The following is a 17,499-nucleotide window of genomic DNA, read 5'->3' as shown; positions in this document are numbered from 1 at the left end:
AAGGTTGAAGATGTGCGTGAACACTCCAGCCAGCTGAGCCGCGCATGACTTGAGGACGCGGCCGGGAATCCCGTCCGGACCAGTAGTTTTGCGCGCGTTCACCTTCCTGAAGCACTTCCGCACATCCTCCTCAGACACAGTGTGCGCACTGACGTCATCCGCGGTGTGCACACTGTCCGGTCTCATGGTGTTCGCTGCGTCGAATCTAGCGTAGAATACGTTTAGATCCTCACACAGAGAGGCCGTGGTCTGCGGTGTGCTGGTTTTCCCTCTAAAGTCTGTGATCGTGTTTAGTCCCTGCCACATACTCCGAGAGTTGTCAAACTGTTGCTCCACCCTGTCCCTGTACTCACGTTTGGCTGCTTTGATCGTCTTCCGGAGTTGGTAATGTGCATGTTTGTAGTCCGATGTGTTCGCGGAGGCAAAGGCGGTGTTCCGTGCCGCGCGAACATCTCCGTTAATCCAGGGTTTTTGATTTGGGAAGGATTTAACTGTTCTGGATGGGACGACATCTTCCACGCATTTCCTGATAAATCCACAGACTGAGTCTGTGTATTCATCAATGTCTCTGGCGGCCATGTGAAACATTTCCCAGTCCGCGTGATCAAAACAGTCCCGCAGCGCAGACTCCGATTGGTCCGTCCAACAGTGCACCGCCCTCCGGGTTGGAGCTTCCTGTTTCAGCTTCTGCCTGTAGGCGGGCAGGAGCAGGATGGAGCAGTGATCTGATTGGCCGAATGGGGCGCGGGGGAGGGCTTTGTACGCATCCCGGAAAGAGGTGTAGCAGTGGTCGAGTAGCCGATTTCCACGAGTGTTAAAGTGGATGTGTTGGTGGAGTTTGGGTGAGACTTTCTTCAGGTTTCCCTTATTACAGTTTTTGCCCGTTGCTTGAACACATTTTGCAAAACGTCGCTCATTGTGCCAAAACTCTAAACACAAGTAAACACGACACAACACTGGGAAATATACCATACACATCTGTGCCAAAATGAAACTCCACTCCCAAAACCTAAACTCTGCTGTCAAAACCTAACATTCCTCTGTCAAAATGTAACTCTGTTGACAAAATGACACATACTTGCATCATATGCAAACACTTACAGATCAGGGGGAACACACTAGTCTTCTTTACATACAACACTGCAGTCCTTGAATTCCATTGTGTATTCAGAAGGCACATTTACAGGAGACACATTGCCAAACAACCAAAAACGCAAATAGACCTACTCAATAGTGTACATTGCAGTACCATGAATTCAGATGAAGCAAAAAAAAAAATAAACCACAACACAATAATACTGCAATAGAAAAAACACTATACTGTAAACACAAAAAACCATGACAAGTGTGCATAAGTGGGCTCATGGATCCCGCCGTCTGTTGGGGTCTGGCCACAGGACCTCATCAACATCGCAAGCTATGTCCTCTCCCGCTAGGCACCGGGGAAAATACCCTCTTGCATGCCGAAACCATCCATGGATCGCTGTCACCTCAATGTCGCCGCAGGCCTGTTCCATTGCCTGCAGAAGAGGCATGCGGGCATGTGGTTGGCGGTCATATACTCGCCATCTCCAAGCCGAAAAAAATTCCTCAATAGGGTTTAAAAATGGTGAGTAAGGGGGCAAGTATACCACTTCAAATTGATTGTGGTCGGTGAACCAGGCCTGGACCAGAGCAGCCCGATGGAAACTGACATTATCCCATATCACCACAAACCTGGGCTGATCTGGTCTGTTCTGTACAACTATGTTATGGAGAGCATCTAGAAATGTGAGTATGTGTTGGCTATTGTATGGACCTAGCATTGCATGATGGTGCAGAAGTCCTCGAAGGCATATGGCGGCACATAATGTGATGTTTCCCCCGCGCTGCCCTGGGACGTGCACAATTGCCCTTTGGCCAAGTACATTACGACCCCGTCGTCTTGTTTTGCTCAGGTCGAATCCAGCTTCATCAATGAAAATGTATTCATGAGGCTGTGCAGCTCCATCCATGGCCATGATCCTCTGAAAAAAAGGGGAACATGTCACTGTACTACAGTGCTACACATACAGCACCCTCACCCCATCACACAGGTACCTGTGTAGCTCTCAGAATAGATCCATGTGGTACTGATATGGTACATATTCAGCTGCTACTGGACTTCACCAATACTCTATTGTAAATGTAAGGGACAGTTACACGTACCCGTACATATTCAGCTCGAAGTCCTTTGACCCTGTCACTGTTCCTCTCGAATGGGACTCTGTAGAGCTGCTTCATGGTGATGCTGTGTTTACCCAAGATGCGTCTGATGGTGGTGATGCTCACATGGTCTATGTTGCTGAACACTCGGCTGTCTGCAAGTATTTTCCGTCGTAGCTGGTGGAGACGGATGGCATTGTCTGCCCTCACTAGGTCCACAACGGCAAGTTCCTGCTGTTGTGTGAACAGGCGTTGCCGTCCACCCCCAGAAGGTCTCCGGGTCATTCTGGAGGAATACAACCACATATTGTCATCGGTTTGCTTATTTTTCATACAGTACTTTACTGTATGTACTGTATCATCCACTGTACAACACTGTACTTCAATATAAGGAATCAGCCACTTTGGCTGCAAAAGGAGCATTAGCACCCCGTACACTTGATATGGTAATGTGATATACTGTAGAACAGTGCTATGGAACCATCTGAGTAGAGCAGAAGGTATGGAGGTGACGACATACCTGTTTTCTAGTCGGAATGTTCGTATTACAGATGCCACTGTGAAGCGGCTTAGATGTGGGTGGACTCTCTGCCCAGCTTCCCTCATAGTCAGGCCATGGTTGATGACATGGTCCACCAAAGTTGCTCTTATTTCATCAGAAATATGGGTCCGTGCATGGCCTCTTCGGCCTCCTCCTCCTCTTCCTCCTCCTCCTCTACCTCTTCCTCCTCCTCTTCCTCTTGCTCTCCCTCCATCCATGCTTGCAAAGTTCTTGAAATGGCTAAACTGAGGGCTTTTTGTGGTTGGCTAATTGGTGTTCAGTTTTGCAAGTAAGTGCCTTCAGGTGTATATTTGAGTGGTTGCAATTACCCGATGTGTTTTGTATTTTGGATACATGTGTTTTCCAAATGGCACCCTGAAATTTCATTTTTGAACGAAGTGTCTTATGTATGAAATAGAGTGTAGTATGCAGGACCATGTGTGTTGCATAAAGGAGTAGGAGTGTTGCATAATTGGTACTGGGGTGCAAAGCAGCGCTTTTGTTTAAGGTATGGGTACATGTGTTTGAGGTATGGTAACAAAAGCTTCACGTTGTGTTACTTTAGTCTGAGCATGGGTTTATAGTGTTCAAGCAACGGGCAAAAACTGTAAAGTCTCCGGCTGTGATAAACGCTGCCTCTGGGTGTGCGGTTTCCTCGCTGCTGATCACGCTGTACAGTTCCCTGAGTGCTCGGTCAGTGTCGGCTTGTGGGGGAATGTAAACAGCTGTAATAATCACTGCTGTAAATTCCCTCGGTAGCCAGAATGGCCGGCACTTAATCATCAGGTACTCCAGGTCCGGTGAGCAGAAGGATTTGACCGGGTGCACGTTCGCATAATCACACCAGCTGTTGTTGATCATGAAACACACACCACCGCCTCTGCTTTTCCCAGTAAGATCCTGTGACCTGTCCGCGCGGTGCACGGAGAACCCGGCAGTTGTATTGCGGAGTCCGGTACTTTGTCCGATAGCCAGGTTTCTGTGAGGCAGATCACGCAGCAGTCCCGCATCTCTCGCTGGAATGAGATCCGTGCCCGAAGCTCGCACGGCTTGTTCGCCAGAGACTGCATATTAGCCAGTAATAAACTGGGTAACGGTGGTCTGTAAGTGCGCCGTCTCAGTCGAACCAGAACGCCAGATCTTCTCCCTCTGCGTCGGCGTTTGCGGCCTCCAGGGCCAGAGAACAAAGGCGTCTCAGGTGAGATGAATGGGGGGTCTGCAAACGGAGCGTCCGTGTTGCAAAACTTGAACTCCGGAAAGTTATAAGAAAGACCGTCTTTTATGTCCAGTAAGGTTTGTCGGTCGTACACAAGGAGACAAGTGCTGCTCGTGAAAAAATAAAGGAAAAGTAAAATTAAACACAGAAGAAAGCCGTTGCTTGGGGGAGCTCGCGACGAGGCTGCCATACTCGGCGCCATCTTGATTCACAGGAAGCATGTTCACTGCAGACCAAGTAACCCATATAGTCATTATGGCGATTGCAAATAATCCTATACTTGGAAATGAACACTTGTGTTTGTTTTGATGTGTTTGAATAAACACCAGTACTTGAAGTTTGGATCCCTCTATGCTTAAGGATCTATGACAGAAGTATGAGCTCAAACTGACATAGTCTATCTTGTGCACAGAGAAAGCAAAAGCCAGATGTGTTTTGTATTCATACCATCAGTGTGCAGTTGGCGCATTGTGTGTTTAGTAGATGATGGCTTGTGTGTACTGTTTGATACGGAAACACCATTTTTACGAAGGTGTGAAGAGTTAATCTAGCTGTGTTCGCTTTTGCAAGAGAACTACAATGTTTTGATTATTGGGTGACAGGTTTTCTTATTTGTGTGTAGAGTTTTGCAAAATTAGCCAATAGTTACAAAAAATGTGCTTAAGCAATCAGAAAAAACTGTAATGTGATGGCTTGTGTTAACTGTTTGATACAAAAATACCATTTTTACGAAGGTTTGGAGAGTTAAGCAAGGTTTATTAGCTTTTGCAAGAAAACTACAATGTTTTGCTGATTTGGTGAAGGGTTTTCTGATTTGTGTGTAGAGTTTTGCAAAAATAGCCAATAGTTACAAAAATATGCTTAAGCCATCAGAAAAAACGGTAAAAACTCCTGAGATTCATAAGAACACTGCAAAGCATGAAATCTGAACTGCTTCTGTAGCTGATTTTGGGCGTGGGACCATTGTTTACTTTCATGTTGTCTCCAACATCACAGTAGATAAAGTCAAAACATTTTGTCTTCCTGTAATCAGCTCGCCACCCCTCATTTCTCCTATGAATTTCTGGTATGAGTCCAAATGGCAGTTTAGCTCTAATATGCTGATCTCTCTTTTTGTTTCCTTTGGTTTTCCTTTCATGTTTTTAATGACTCAAGATCAGAAGAAACAAATTCAGACTGGAGAATTTAATTTCACACCACACACAACCCACATGCTCATCTGCTGCAGGATTGTACACCATTACTGCCACCTTGAGGCTCATCAACTCTCTGAGATAACCCAGGATGGCATTTGCATTATCTGACCAATCCCAATTATGGAAAAGTGCACTAGCAGCAGAGCAGCTGATTTTACAAAGAAAGATAAAAATGCACTTCAGAAGGTTAGACACATGGAAGCAAAACAGCTGCTGGTTGGTATGGTTGGTATTTCCCTCTGTTGTAGTCAAAAATTGTAGTTTCAACACTGTTTGTCTGTCTAGTACAACAAGTCACACTGGAGTGAAAATATGACAACAAGCTTGAAACTAGAAACTAAAGAAAAATCAGTGGTTGTCTGAAGATTGTACTGATATTTTTTTGTATCAGTTACTGATAACAAACTCAGCATGCAGAACATAGGAGTGGAACATAAAAGGAGGCTTTAATTCTGATAAGACAAAATAACAGAGTCCAAAGGTAATCAAGTCGTCAAAAATGTGCACATTCTTACAAAAACCTAAGAGAAGCTAAATCTCTCTGGTTAAAGTCTCAAAAATCTCTAAGAAGAAAAACAGAAATCCCCCAAATTCTCTTAGATTCTCAACAGCACTGGGGGAAAAAACAAAAAAAGATTTTTCCAGAAATCATAATTTTAAGCTAAGAGGGGTTTTTTTGTTTGTTTGTTTAGAAAACCAGCTTTTCCTTTTTAAATGTGTCCAGGAAACTAATAACTCATGGGAGAACATGCAAAATCATTCTAGGAACTAATTCAAAGGGTGCTTCTAGAAAGAAAATTATCAATTAACATGGAAACTCCAGTAAAACTTCAAGCTCTGTTAGAATTACAAGTTTCAACAAAAAACAATTTTTTTAAATTTATTGTTCCGACTTGGGATGGCATGTCCCAGTGATACCTGAATGGCTCGCCCTTGATAAGAACCAAAATTTATTCTGTTTTTCTCCCTTTTCCAACTTTAATGGAGGGCGCTACCTTTGGAGTAATGTCCTTCCCAGTTCCAACCTTTTGTCATGGCCTTGGTCTTTGACCCAGATTTTGAGTTTCTTATGGGCTTGTGATTCATTTTTTTTTTTTCGATTTAAGAGATTTTCATACTAGTTTTTTGTATGGTTTAATCTTCAGTTTTGCATTTTTTTGTGTATCTGAGTTCGTTATTTCTAGCTCCTGGTTCATAAAATCTTTGTTGTGATCTCCCTCTTGGCTGTGCCATGTCGATTTGATTAATAACTAATATGATGAATAAATCTGCCCTGTTTAACCCTTTAAAGCCGGTCGGAGCGGGCACGCTCCATTTTGCGTAACTATTTTTAAATCCCGGTAGCACTGCAACCACATAAGCTAGCGCAATCATCTTATACCATCAGCTTGTCCTGGTCACAGTTTCCTTCCACATATAGCTTTGCAAAAACTGCATAAAAAGCACTTGCAGCAACAAAAACATAATATTCCAGAAACACGCTTTGCCGATCCAATCAGCTGTTTGTAACGCTTCCTACGTCCATCAGCGCAAACTATCGCATGTCCGCCATGTCCTGCCGAAACCGGAAGTGACGTCATTTCGCGGAAATGTAGTTTTTTACCATCAGGGCCTCATGAGCCTATACTTGTGTTTTTAAAAGTTATGTTTGACTTTATGACTTTCTGTGTCGCTTCTGGGATGCTTAGCACTCATATTGCACTGCTGGAAATAGTTTATTTTGATGCATATGCTGGGTTTTTTTTTTTGCAAATTTGCATCATAATATTTATTTTTGTTTTTCCTGCAGTATATAAAAATAGCTGTATTTCAAAAATAAAACTATGAAGACACTCAAAATAAATTTCCTGTGGTGGGAAACTATTTTGTGGAACTTTTTTGTATTTACAGTTTTGAGGGATAAGCCTCTTAAATTTCTGTAACTAGAAATATATGTTCAGCCCTTGGCATCAAGAACGACAGAAGAGTCTCTAACGGGTGCAGCCATTTATGTCCTCTCCACACACGGCTCATTCTCTGGACGTTGAGCACCGTGAAAACTATAAAATAAGAAAAAATTGATACCTGTACAGTACTTTTTGAACTATAACAATGAGCAATAACAACAATGAGCTTAAGTTAAACACTTCGGCCTGTTTCTCATGGGGTGCTGCTAGCTTGCATGACACACATGTCTAGCTAAAAAATAGCACATGGATGTAAGTAACGTAAGTAGAGAATAAAAAGGTTTTCAGATAGCTCACAGTACAAACGCAGCAACATACCTTACATTAGAAACACACTTATCATACTTATCAAAGTATTATTGTAACTTACATGGACTTTGTACAACTTATTCCTGCCGCGACAGACTGCTCCATACACGTTACGGGGCATGCCTCTGAGCACATCTGTCCTTAGTGCGACATACAGTTCCGACAACCTCCGCAAGAATGACTTATGGTACAGATCAGCGGTTCATTACAGTTATGTTTGACTTTATGACTTTCTGTGTCGTTTCTGGGATGCTTAAGACTCATATTGCACTGCTGGAAATAGTTTATTTTGATGCATATGCTGTTTTTTTTTTTTTTTTGCAAATTTGCATTATAATATTTATTTTTGTTTTTCCTGCAGTATATACAAATTGGTGTATATCAAAAATAAAACTATGAAGACACTCAAAATAAATTTCCTGTGGTGGGAAACTATTTTGTGGAACTTTTTTGTATTTACAGTTTTGAGGGATAAGCCTCTTAAATTTCTGTAACTAGAAATATATGTTCAGCCCTTGGCATCAAGAACGACAGAAGAGTCTCTAACGGGTGCAGCCATTTATGTCCTCTCCACACACGGCTCATTCTCTGGACGTTGAGCACCGTGAAAACTATAAAATAAGAAAAAATTGATACCTGTACAGTACTTTTTGAACTATAACAATGAGCAATAACAACAATGAGCTTAAGTTAAACACTTCGGCCTGTTTCTCATGGGGTGCTGCTAGCTTGCATGACACACATGTCTAGCTAAAAAATAGCACATGGATGTAAGTAACGTAAGTAGAGAATAAAAAGGTTTTCAGATAGCTCACAGTACAAACGCAGCAACATACCTTACATTAGAAACACACTTATCATACTTATCAAAGTATTATTGTAACTTACATGGACTTTGTACAACTTATTCCTGCCGCGACAGACTGCTCCATACACGTTACGGGGCATGCCTCTGAGCACATCTGTCCTTAGTGCGACATACAGTTCCGACAACCTCCGCAAGAATGACTTATGGTACAGATCAGCGGTTCATTACAGTTATGTTTGACTTTATGACTTTCTGTGTCGTTTCTGGGATGCTTAAGACTCATATTGCACTGCTGGAAATAGTTTATTTTGATGCATATGCTGTTTTTTTTTTTTTTTTGCAAATTTGCATTATAATATTTATTTTTGTTTTTCCTGCAGTATATACAAATTGGTGTATATCAAAAATAAAACTATGAAGACACTCAAAATAAATTTCCTGTGGTGGGAAACTATTTTGTGGAACTTTTTTGTATTTACAGTTTTGAGGGATAAGCCTCTTAAATTTCTGTAACTAGAAATATATGTTAACAAAACAAAAACGATTTTAAATTTTTTTGTAGTTTATGTAATTACTATGCACTTAATGCAGACTTATTATTAAAATTTGGGTTATAATGGTTATATTGATGTATATCAACTTGAAATGCTCCCAAAAATGGCACTACAACATGTAAAAATATAATATAAGCTCTGGCGGACTTGGTAGGTCTTAAAGGGTTAAACATGGGTCATGATGTCATCTCTCTTTGCATGTGGCTTCTTCATGTTTGTAAACATAATATATTAAAAAAAAAAATTCTATATAATAATGTACAATACAATCTTATAATAGGTTGAGAGTATGTCTGTGCTGTCAGGCCCTGCGTATGTGCTTTAGTAATTAACCAGTGGACAGGTACATTTATACATAAAATATTACAACATATGTGTATAGTGTATTTCTTATGTATATTTTTGATCTGGGGGTAGAACTGCTTGTGGGGTTTTTATTTAGAAATAAGCAGAATGTGCCATCTCCCTCGCTGGCTCCATGTGTCACGATCCTGGGTCGGATCGACCCAGCATTTTGAGTTCCTTATGTTTTGGTTTATTTTTGTGTGATGGATTGTTCTTTATGTTTCTCTGGTGCTTTGTTGATTTTTATTATGAATCTGTGTTTCAGTTATTCTGGTATGTTTCTGCATTATGATTAAGGTTCGGGTTGCATTTGGTTATTATTGCCGGTTTAGTTCAGCATCTTGTCTGTGTCACTCTGTAGAGTCTGTGTCCTAGTAAAGTGTGTCTTGTTTCCTGTTTTACTCTGAAGGTTCATGTTCCTGTCTTATGTCAGTGTTTCTAGCTTTGTTCCCCCCATCTCATTAGGTCTTATTCCTCCCAGCTGTGTTCCCCTTCTGTCTCTAATTCCTTGAAGACTTCCTCAGTGTATTTAAGGCCAGTGTTTCTTTGTGTCAGTGTTGCGTTGTACCCTCAAGTTATCTGTGTGTTCCGCCTGTCCAGTAGTGATGGCCAAATGAAGCTTTTATTGAAAAACGATTCATTACTTGAAGCTTTTCAACAGTCCTCTCTGGTGACATCTGGTGGCCAAAAATATGAAGAGCAGCTTGAATCCACAAAATAAAACCAACTGCTTCATTATGACTGCCCTACAGAGTGGAATTCTGTCTGATATTGGGCCGCCGTTGTGTTGCTTTGAACGTGTATTTTTGGGGGGTTAAAAAATGTGGTTTATTTGTTTAATAAATAATCTTGACCAGTAAACTCTCCTTGTTCAAACATGCACCATGGTGTGGTCTTTCTTTGCTTGTGACTTCTTGATGTTGGTAAATACAATAATTGAAAAATACCACGTTACATATAATATACATATGATAATGTACAACACATTATGGCGTATGCTTCTGCTGTGAGGTCCTGCGTCCATGCACTTGTGCAAGTGCTAGACGGGTATATTTATAAATAATATTATATTAGGGAAATTTTCCCAGACATATTTTTGACCCTGGGGGTAGAATTGATTGTGAAATGGAAAGGGAAAATGCTTATGAACTTGCAAATTAAAAACATGATGCATTTAAGGTAACCCTTTTTCATTTTCATTTAAGACGAAAATTTGTTCTAGTGTGCGATGGATGAACCTGTTCTTTTTCGTGGAGATCATTTCTCCTGCCTTAAGGAAAATCCCTTCACATGGCACAGAGGAGGCTGGAGTGCAGACAAACTGGTAGAGATGCAGTTATACAGTCTATCTGGGCCCCACAAACTATCAGCTAAAGAGAATAAATAGATTAAATTGCTGCACATTTGGCAGACTAACATTTTCAGATTAATTAAACAAAATATATATTTTTAAAACATTACATGTAAAGAGTCAAGTGGAAGTCAAAAGTTTTCTAAAGTTATTTAATGATATTTATATTATGAAAGCAGCTTTTTTTGACATTTGACATTCTTTGATCTTTGACATTTTAAGTTTTTTCCCATTATAAGATAAAATAAACACGCACAAAACAAAAGCAAACAACCAGAACACAAAGCTGTTAAACCCACCTGACTGACCAAAATCAACTCAAAATACTCCCACACAACAGAACCACCTCTATTCCTCGCTGGCTCCAAATCTCTCAGTGGAATGATCAGTGGTTTGCTATCTGTCACCATCAAAACACCACAAATCCCGTGAATCTCGCTTCCTTATAAACCATTGAATCAGACACCGAAGCAGTTAGGCTCTAAATGAAGCTTCGGACGTCACTGATCACGTGACTCTGGCCAAACGAATCAAGCTTCTGCTTCTGAAGCAGTGTGTTGATTTTTTTGACACATGCACCGAAGCGTCAGCTTCAAGCGGGCCATCACTAATTTTCACCAATCTTTGTCAACAACCTTTTTTTCCCTGACAATAAGTAAATTGCTCGGGTTCCCCTGTATCCTTTGCTCTCTCCCTGTGTTTGTTTGTGTGTCTCCAAGGTCCTAGGCGGGACTCATCGCAAGTCCCCGCCCTTGATTGAGCACACCTGCACCAAAGCTCCACTTGTTTCTGATTCCCATGTTGACGAGGTCACTCCTCAGGATCAGTCTTCGCAGCATTGTTAAACAGAAACAGTGCATGGGTGCTCTTTGCAAATGTAATGAGCCCTTTTCACGTTTCCAAACCTCAACTTTATTAGTTGGATGACGTATTGTAGTGCCTAAGAATAAATCAGAGTGAATAATTAAAGATTTTATTCTAATCCACCTGTTTTAGGGCAGAGCCTTTAATTATCAAACCCGAGGCAAAGGCCCAGTCAATAAAGAAGTTAAAGAACTATTATTAGCAAAGCAGATGAGATGAAACATGCACAACATTATTTCAGCCTCTTAATCACACAGATGTAGCCCACCAAATCATCAAGCACTTAAAGTATTATTATTCAGTACAGACACTGGGAAATCATCGTGCCACTCCAAATTTGTAGTCCATCACATCAGTGTCGTGGCAGCCATCCTGTTCAGCCATGTTTAGAGTGAATCCTGCTGTTCATATCAATATGCTTTAAAAAAAATAATGTTATAATAATTATTATAGAAGCAAGTGTGTGTGTGTGTGTGTGTGGGGGGGGGGGTCCAAAATCAACAACAGGACAGCACACAGCTTAGTAAAGTGAAATCATCATCAGTGAATGTGGGTAAAGCAAAAGCGTTATCATTTTGGCAATTTTGCATCCACTTACTTCACTGACACGTTCCCACTTCTCACCTTCATCAGTCTTCATCATAACAACTGCCGACATTGGTAATGTGGTTTAAAGGTGATCATTGTCTCTGGGAACGGGGCATGCTCAGTAGAAGCATAAATAAAGTGCCACTTTATTTTCCATAACTTGGAAAAATGCAACTTAAAGAAATGTCCACACCTCCCCAAGCCTGAATCGGATAAGCTACAATAACACTATGCATTAACAAAATGAGATGCACTATGCATCAGCCTAGAAAAATATTTTTCAGAACCACTATAAAAACTGATAAATTGAGAAGACCTCATTATATCCCAGTAAACATCACTAATGCTGATACAATTTTCACAATATTCCTCAAGTCATGAGTGATGAGGCACTGTAGTATTAAAAACATATTTAAGAGAGACAGAGATTAATAACAGGTATAGTTCAATGCAGAGAGGTGATGAATAGTAAGATGTTCTGGCTTTGTGGAGGGCTTTCTTATAAAGCAACAAACTATTTCTCCAGGCTTAATGATGATCTTCTAAATTTGTGACACGCCATTTCCTCTCCAGCTTACGAGTAATCTGCTTTAGGGTACGTGTTTGAGAATTATACCACAGAGTCAGATACTTCTGATTTGAGGCCTTAGTTTTCACCGGAGCTACGGTATCCAGAGTCGTATGTAGTGAGAAGGTAAAATTATTAACAAGATAATCAACCTCTGTTGGAGTAGCCTTCAGGTAGCTTCTCTGCTCTATGTTGGCACAGGGCATTGAAGATGATACAGTGGGTGGATTATATTCTTAAACTAAGACCAGTCTAAATGATCAGACAGGAGAGGGTTTTCAGGAAACACTGTTAAATGTTCAGTTTCTTTGCCATATGTTAAAACAAGATCTAGAGTGTGATTAAAGTGGTGGGTGGGTTCTTTTACATTTTGAGAGAAGCCAATTGAGTCTAATAACAAATTAAATGCCAAGTTGAGGCAGTCATTTTTAGCATCTACATGAATGTGAAAATCACCCACAATAATTATTTTATCTGAGCTGAGCACTAAATCAGATGAAAAAAACCTCTGTGTAAGGTCCAAGTGGACGATAGATGATAACAAGTAAGACTGGTTTCTGAGTTTTACAGCTGGGGTGGACAAGGCTAAGCATCAGGCTTTCAAATGAATTAAAAGTCTGTCTTGGTCTTTCATTAATTAATAGGCTGGTGTGAAAAATTGCTGCCACACCGCCCTCTCGGCCTGTGCTTCGAGATTTCTGGTAGTTAGAATGACTCGGGGGTGTTGATTCATTTAAACTAACATAATCATCCTGCTGCAACCAGGTTTCTGTAAGGCAGAGTAAATCAATTTGTTGATCAATTATTAAGTCATGTACTAACAGAGACTTGGAAGAGAGCGATCTAAAATTTAATAAACCACATTTCACCGTTTTACTCTTTGGTTCAGATGTGGATACTGTATTGTTCTGTCTTTGTGATGTTTTATGTTTAAGTTTTTTATTGATGGTTTTTAGTTTGTTTAGTTTAGTTTTTAGTCTCAATGGAGATGGGGGTTTTTTTTGGGGGGGGGGGGGGGGTAGCAGGAGGAGAGAAGATGCAGAGAGGCATGTAAGACTGCAACTCTGCTTCCTGGTTCCAACTCTGGATAGTAGAGCTGGTATCCTTCTAGAACAAACCAGATTATCTAAACGAATATCAGTCAGGAGAAGACATTGATGATCAAGTGTTGAGCAACATAGACTACTGTTACAGACTGATATGTAACTCACCCATGACGTTCAGTGAAGCTGTAAAGTCACCCAACTCTGAAGAGTGGAAATCAGCCATGGATGAGGAAATGCAATCCTTAAAAGAGTACAACACCTTTACCCTAACTAGCTTAAAGAAAGCAGTGGGGGGGTAGATGGGTGTATGTGAAGAGAAACAGTGGTGATGGATCACAAAAATATAAAGCACAGTACTTAGCTAAAGGTTACAACCGGTGTTTTGGAATAGACTATGACGAAACATTTTGTCCAACTGCTAACCTGACAAGTATAATAGTGTTGATGCAGTGTGCAATACAAGAAAACCTGATTTTGCACCAGATGGATGTAAAAACTGCATACTTGCATGCACCAATAGACTTTGAAGTTTACGTTGAGCAGCCGGAAGGCTATGAAGTAAAAGAAAAAACAGATGAGAAACTGGCCTATAAGCTGGAAAAGTCACTTTATGGGCTTAAACAGTCGGGCCAAAACTGGAACAGGACATTACATGACTATTTGACAGAGAACGGTTTCATGCAGAGTCCTGTAGATCATTGTGTTCACACAAGGAAAACAAGAAAAGACAAGTGATCATGATCACTTCCCTTCACAGTTTTGAAAACTGGAATGTGAAAGGAATGCTAACTGCAAGGTTCAAAATGAAAAATATGGGGAAACTCAAAAATTTTCATGGTATTGATTTTGAGCAAACCAAAGATTGTGTAGAAATGTCACAAGATAGATATGCAGAAAACATTCTGGAAAGATTTCAAATGCAGGACTGTAAACCAAGATCAACTCTTGAATAAAAGTTGAACTACGATGATGATGCTGTAGAACAATGTCAGAATGTACAGAGAGGCAGTAGGTAGCCTCATTTACTTGTCCTCTTGCACACGACCACATTTGAGTTTTGTTGTGAGTAAGCTATCACAGCACTTCAAGGAACCAACTTTGGAACATTGGACTACTGTGAAACATGTTCTGAGGTATTTGAAACATTGAAAAGACAAGACATTGTGCTACAGGAAAAGTGAAAAAGATTTGAGAGTACAAGGTCAGTGACTCAGATTGGGCTGCAGATGTGACTGACAGGAGGAGTACTACAGGTTACTGCATAAGCCTGAATGAAAAAGGTACTTTGGTGTCATGGCAAACAAAAACCTCTCCAAAGAACTAGTGGGCTGTTATTTCTGCAACCACATTGTAATTCAAGCTACAGATGCCACATCTAAAACATTAGGACAAACCCATCCTACTGTCAGTCGGTCAACCTTTACCCTTCAGTCCAGACATTTGGCCCTAAAAACCCATTTATCATGACTTTCTCAACCTTTCTCTCAGCTTCTATTGGTGTTGTGGACCTCCTGTCTACTTCAGTCGTCAGCTGTTTGTTTTTTCAGCAACCATGTTTTGAACCATGTGACCCTCCTCCCACACTGTATTCCATCTGGAGGGATGGGATGTTGTTTTCGTGATTATTTGCTTCTGTCATTCCAGTGTTGGCTGCGACTGCAAACGGCTCTTAGAGCCAGATCCTTGACGTGAACGACGCGAGCCGGCTCCTTATCGCGAGCCGTGGTTTTTTTTTTTTTTTTCCTGTCTCTCACCCTCTCTCTCGCACTTTTTGTCTGCTTCACTCCGCATGCGAGCCTTGTGCTTTGCGCTGGGAAGAGGGGGAAGGGCCAGAGGGAAAGAGAGAGAAAGAGAGCCAGGGACAACAAGAAGAGACAACATTGTCACATTAGGAAGGTACAGTAATGATCCACAACTATTTTCAGTTGCGGATGATAAAGGATTCAGAAAGTTTATTCATGCAGGCACAGGTAAATTAACTTTTTTTTTTTTTTTTTTTTAATTATTTGAATATATATGAGTGCTTGTGTATAAATACACAAACCATACACACATGCTTTCAATTGTGTACTTTAAGTGATTTAGGTAGCTGTGTTTTGAAAGTTCAGTTAATGCTAGAAATGTGTTTTGGAGTTTGTATGTGGTTTGTCTCAATGGGCCACCGCATATATTTATATATAAACATATATAAATAAAACCACTTTTTTTTTTTTTTTACATTAGTAACTCCTTTTGTGCATAATTTTATATTATTGTTAATAATAAATTAATTAAAGCAACAAAACAACCTGAAGAGCCAGCTCTTTTTAGTGAGCCGAGCTGAAAGAGCCGGTTCTCTAAAAAGAGCCGGAAATCCCATCACTACATTCCAGGGCCAAACTAATTATTGCCAGAAGTTCAGAAATACATTAGAAATACATTGTGGGTTTTCAATTTCTGCAGTTTAATTTGGAATGAGTACAGATTTCACAACATGCTTTAAAAGAGATATCTGTCTCTCTGCATACATCCATGCACAAATACACACACAAAGTCAGAAGTTGGGACACGCCTTCTCATTTAATGTTTTTTTCATCTTTACTACTTTCTACATTGTAGATGCAAACTGAAGACATCAAACCCATATGAAAAAGATATATATAAATCTTATAAAGTTTGTATCTGTCTTGTGTGAAACTTGTATGAAAAGCATACAAGAGTGAAAACAGATATAAGATCCCTTGAAGAATTATATAATGAAACTTGTATGTTTTGGATTCTTACTAAAACAATATATGAAAGTAATGAGAAAGTGGCCACTTTCATGAGTAAATCATGTAAGTTTTTACTATTTCTTTTCCATATGGGAATATATGAAGCAAAATATATGGAATTATGTAGCAAAGACAAAAAATTATAAATAACTCTAACTATGTATTATTTTTAGATTCCTCAGTAGCCAGCCTTTGTTTTGTTGACAGTGCTGCAAACCCTCGGCCTTCTCTCAGTGAGCTTAATGATGTATTCACCTGAAATGGTTTTGACAGGTGTGCCTTGTCAGGGTTCATTTGGGGATTTTCTGGCTTCCTTAATGGTGTTTGGACAATCAGTTGTGTAGTGGAGGAGAAGGTGTGACAGTGTGGGGGTGCTGTGCTGGTGACGCTGTTGGGAATTTATTCAAAACTGAAGGCACGCTGAACCAGCAAGGCTACCACAGCATCCTGCAGCATCATGCCACCCCATCTAGTTTGTGTTTAGTTGGACCATCATTTATTTTTTAACAGGACAATGACTACCGTGGAATGGACATATTTTAGCGACCTTTTTCTTGAAGGATGAGGTGCTGGGAATAGAGAATGTTAAACTAACTACCAAGAAGGACAGTGATGAAGTGCTGTGCCAGATTGCCTGGCCTTCAGTCACCTGACCTATACCCAGTCAAGATGGCTTGGGATGAGATGGACCACAGACTGAAGGCAAAAGGGCCAACAAGTGCTCATCATCTCTGGGAAATCCTTCAAAACTGTTGGAAAACCATTTCGGGTGACTACCTCATGAAGCTCATTGAGAGAATGCAAAGCAGTAATCACAGCAAAGGGTGGCTACTTTGAAGAATCTAAAATATAAAACATGTTTTAAGTTATTTTACACCTTTTTGTTTACTACATAATTCCATATGTGTTCATTCATAGTTCAGATGCCTTCAGTGAGAATCTACAATGTAAATAGTTATGAAAAAAAAAGAAAAGCCATTAAATGTGAAGATGTGTCCAAACTTTTCACTGGTACTTATAAGAAATCGAGAGACAGAGAGTCCGATTTTGAGATCTAATTTCTTTACTATAATTGGTCTCTATTTAAGATGACTAAACACTGAAAATCATCAAATAACAAAAAAGTTACAAAGCTTTTCAGAAAATAAATTTTTGCTTTTAAAGCTAAGCTTGGTACATTAAAAAACTGGAAGGAAAAGAAAGAAATTACTTAAAAAGCACATATTACTA

The 17,499-nt window shown here is 40.2% G+C and overlaps 1 protein-coding gene across 1 annotated transcript; it reads right to left on the bottom strand.

Annotated features, from left to right (window-relative positions):
• Nucleotides 1-870: 870 nt before the first annotated feature.
• On the bottom strand, nt 871-3,332 carry LOC120736154. The gene is made up of 2 exons (XM_040036140.1): nt 2,188-3,332; nt 871-2,006 (listed from the first exon to the last, which is right to left on the bottom strand). The coding sequence occupies exons 1-2, from the start codon at nt 2,941-2,943 to the stop codon at nt 1,362-1,364; spliced, it is 1,401 nt and encodes a 466-aa protein (XP_039892074.1). The 5' UTR covers nt 2,944-3,332; the 3' UTR covers nt 871-1,361.
• Between the last annotated feature and the right edge of the window lie 14,167 nt (nt 3,333-17,499).

The sequence above is a fragment of the Simochromis diagramma genome, unplaced genomic scaffold (genome assembly GCF_900408965.1).
Source record: "Simochromis diagramma unplaced genomic scaffold, fSimDia1.1 OVJJ01000816.1, whole genome shotgun sequence".
Taxonomy (NCBI): domain Eukaryota; kingdom Metazoa; phylum Chordata; class Actinopteri; order Cichliformes; family Cichlidae; genus Simochromis; species Simochromis diagramma.
The sequence above is the reverse complement of the archived record's forward strand: the minus strand, read 5'-3'. Positions and strand labels throughout refer to the sequence as shown.

Coding starts and splice junctions, on each gene's coding strand:
- LOC120736154 (XM_040036140.1), bottom strand. CDS start 2,943: ATGGATGGAGGGAGAGCAAGAGGAAGAGGAGGAGGAAGAGGTAGAGGA. Junction 2,007..2,187: donor TTCGAGCTGAATATGTACGG/GTACGTGTAACT, acceptor CCTTTTTTTCAG/AGGATCATGGCCATGGATGG.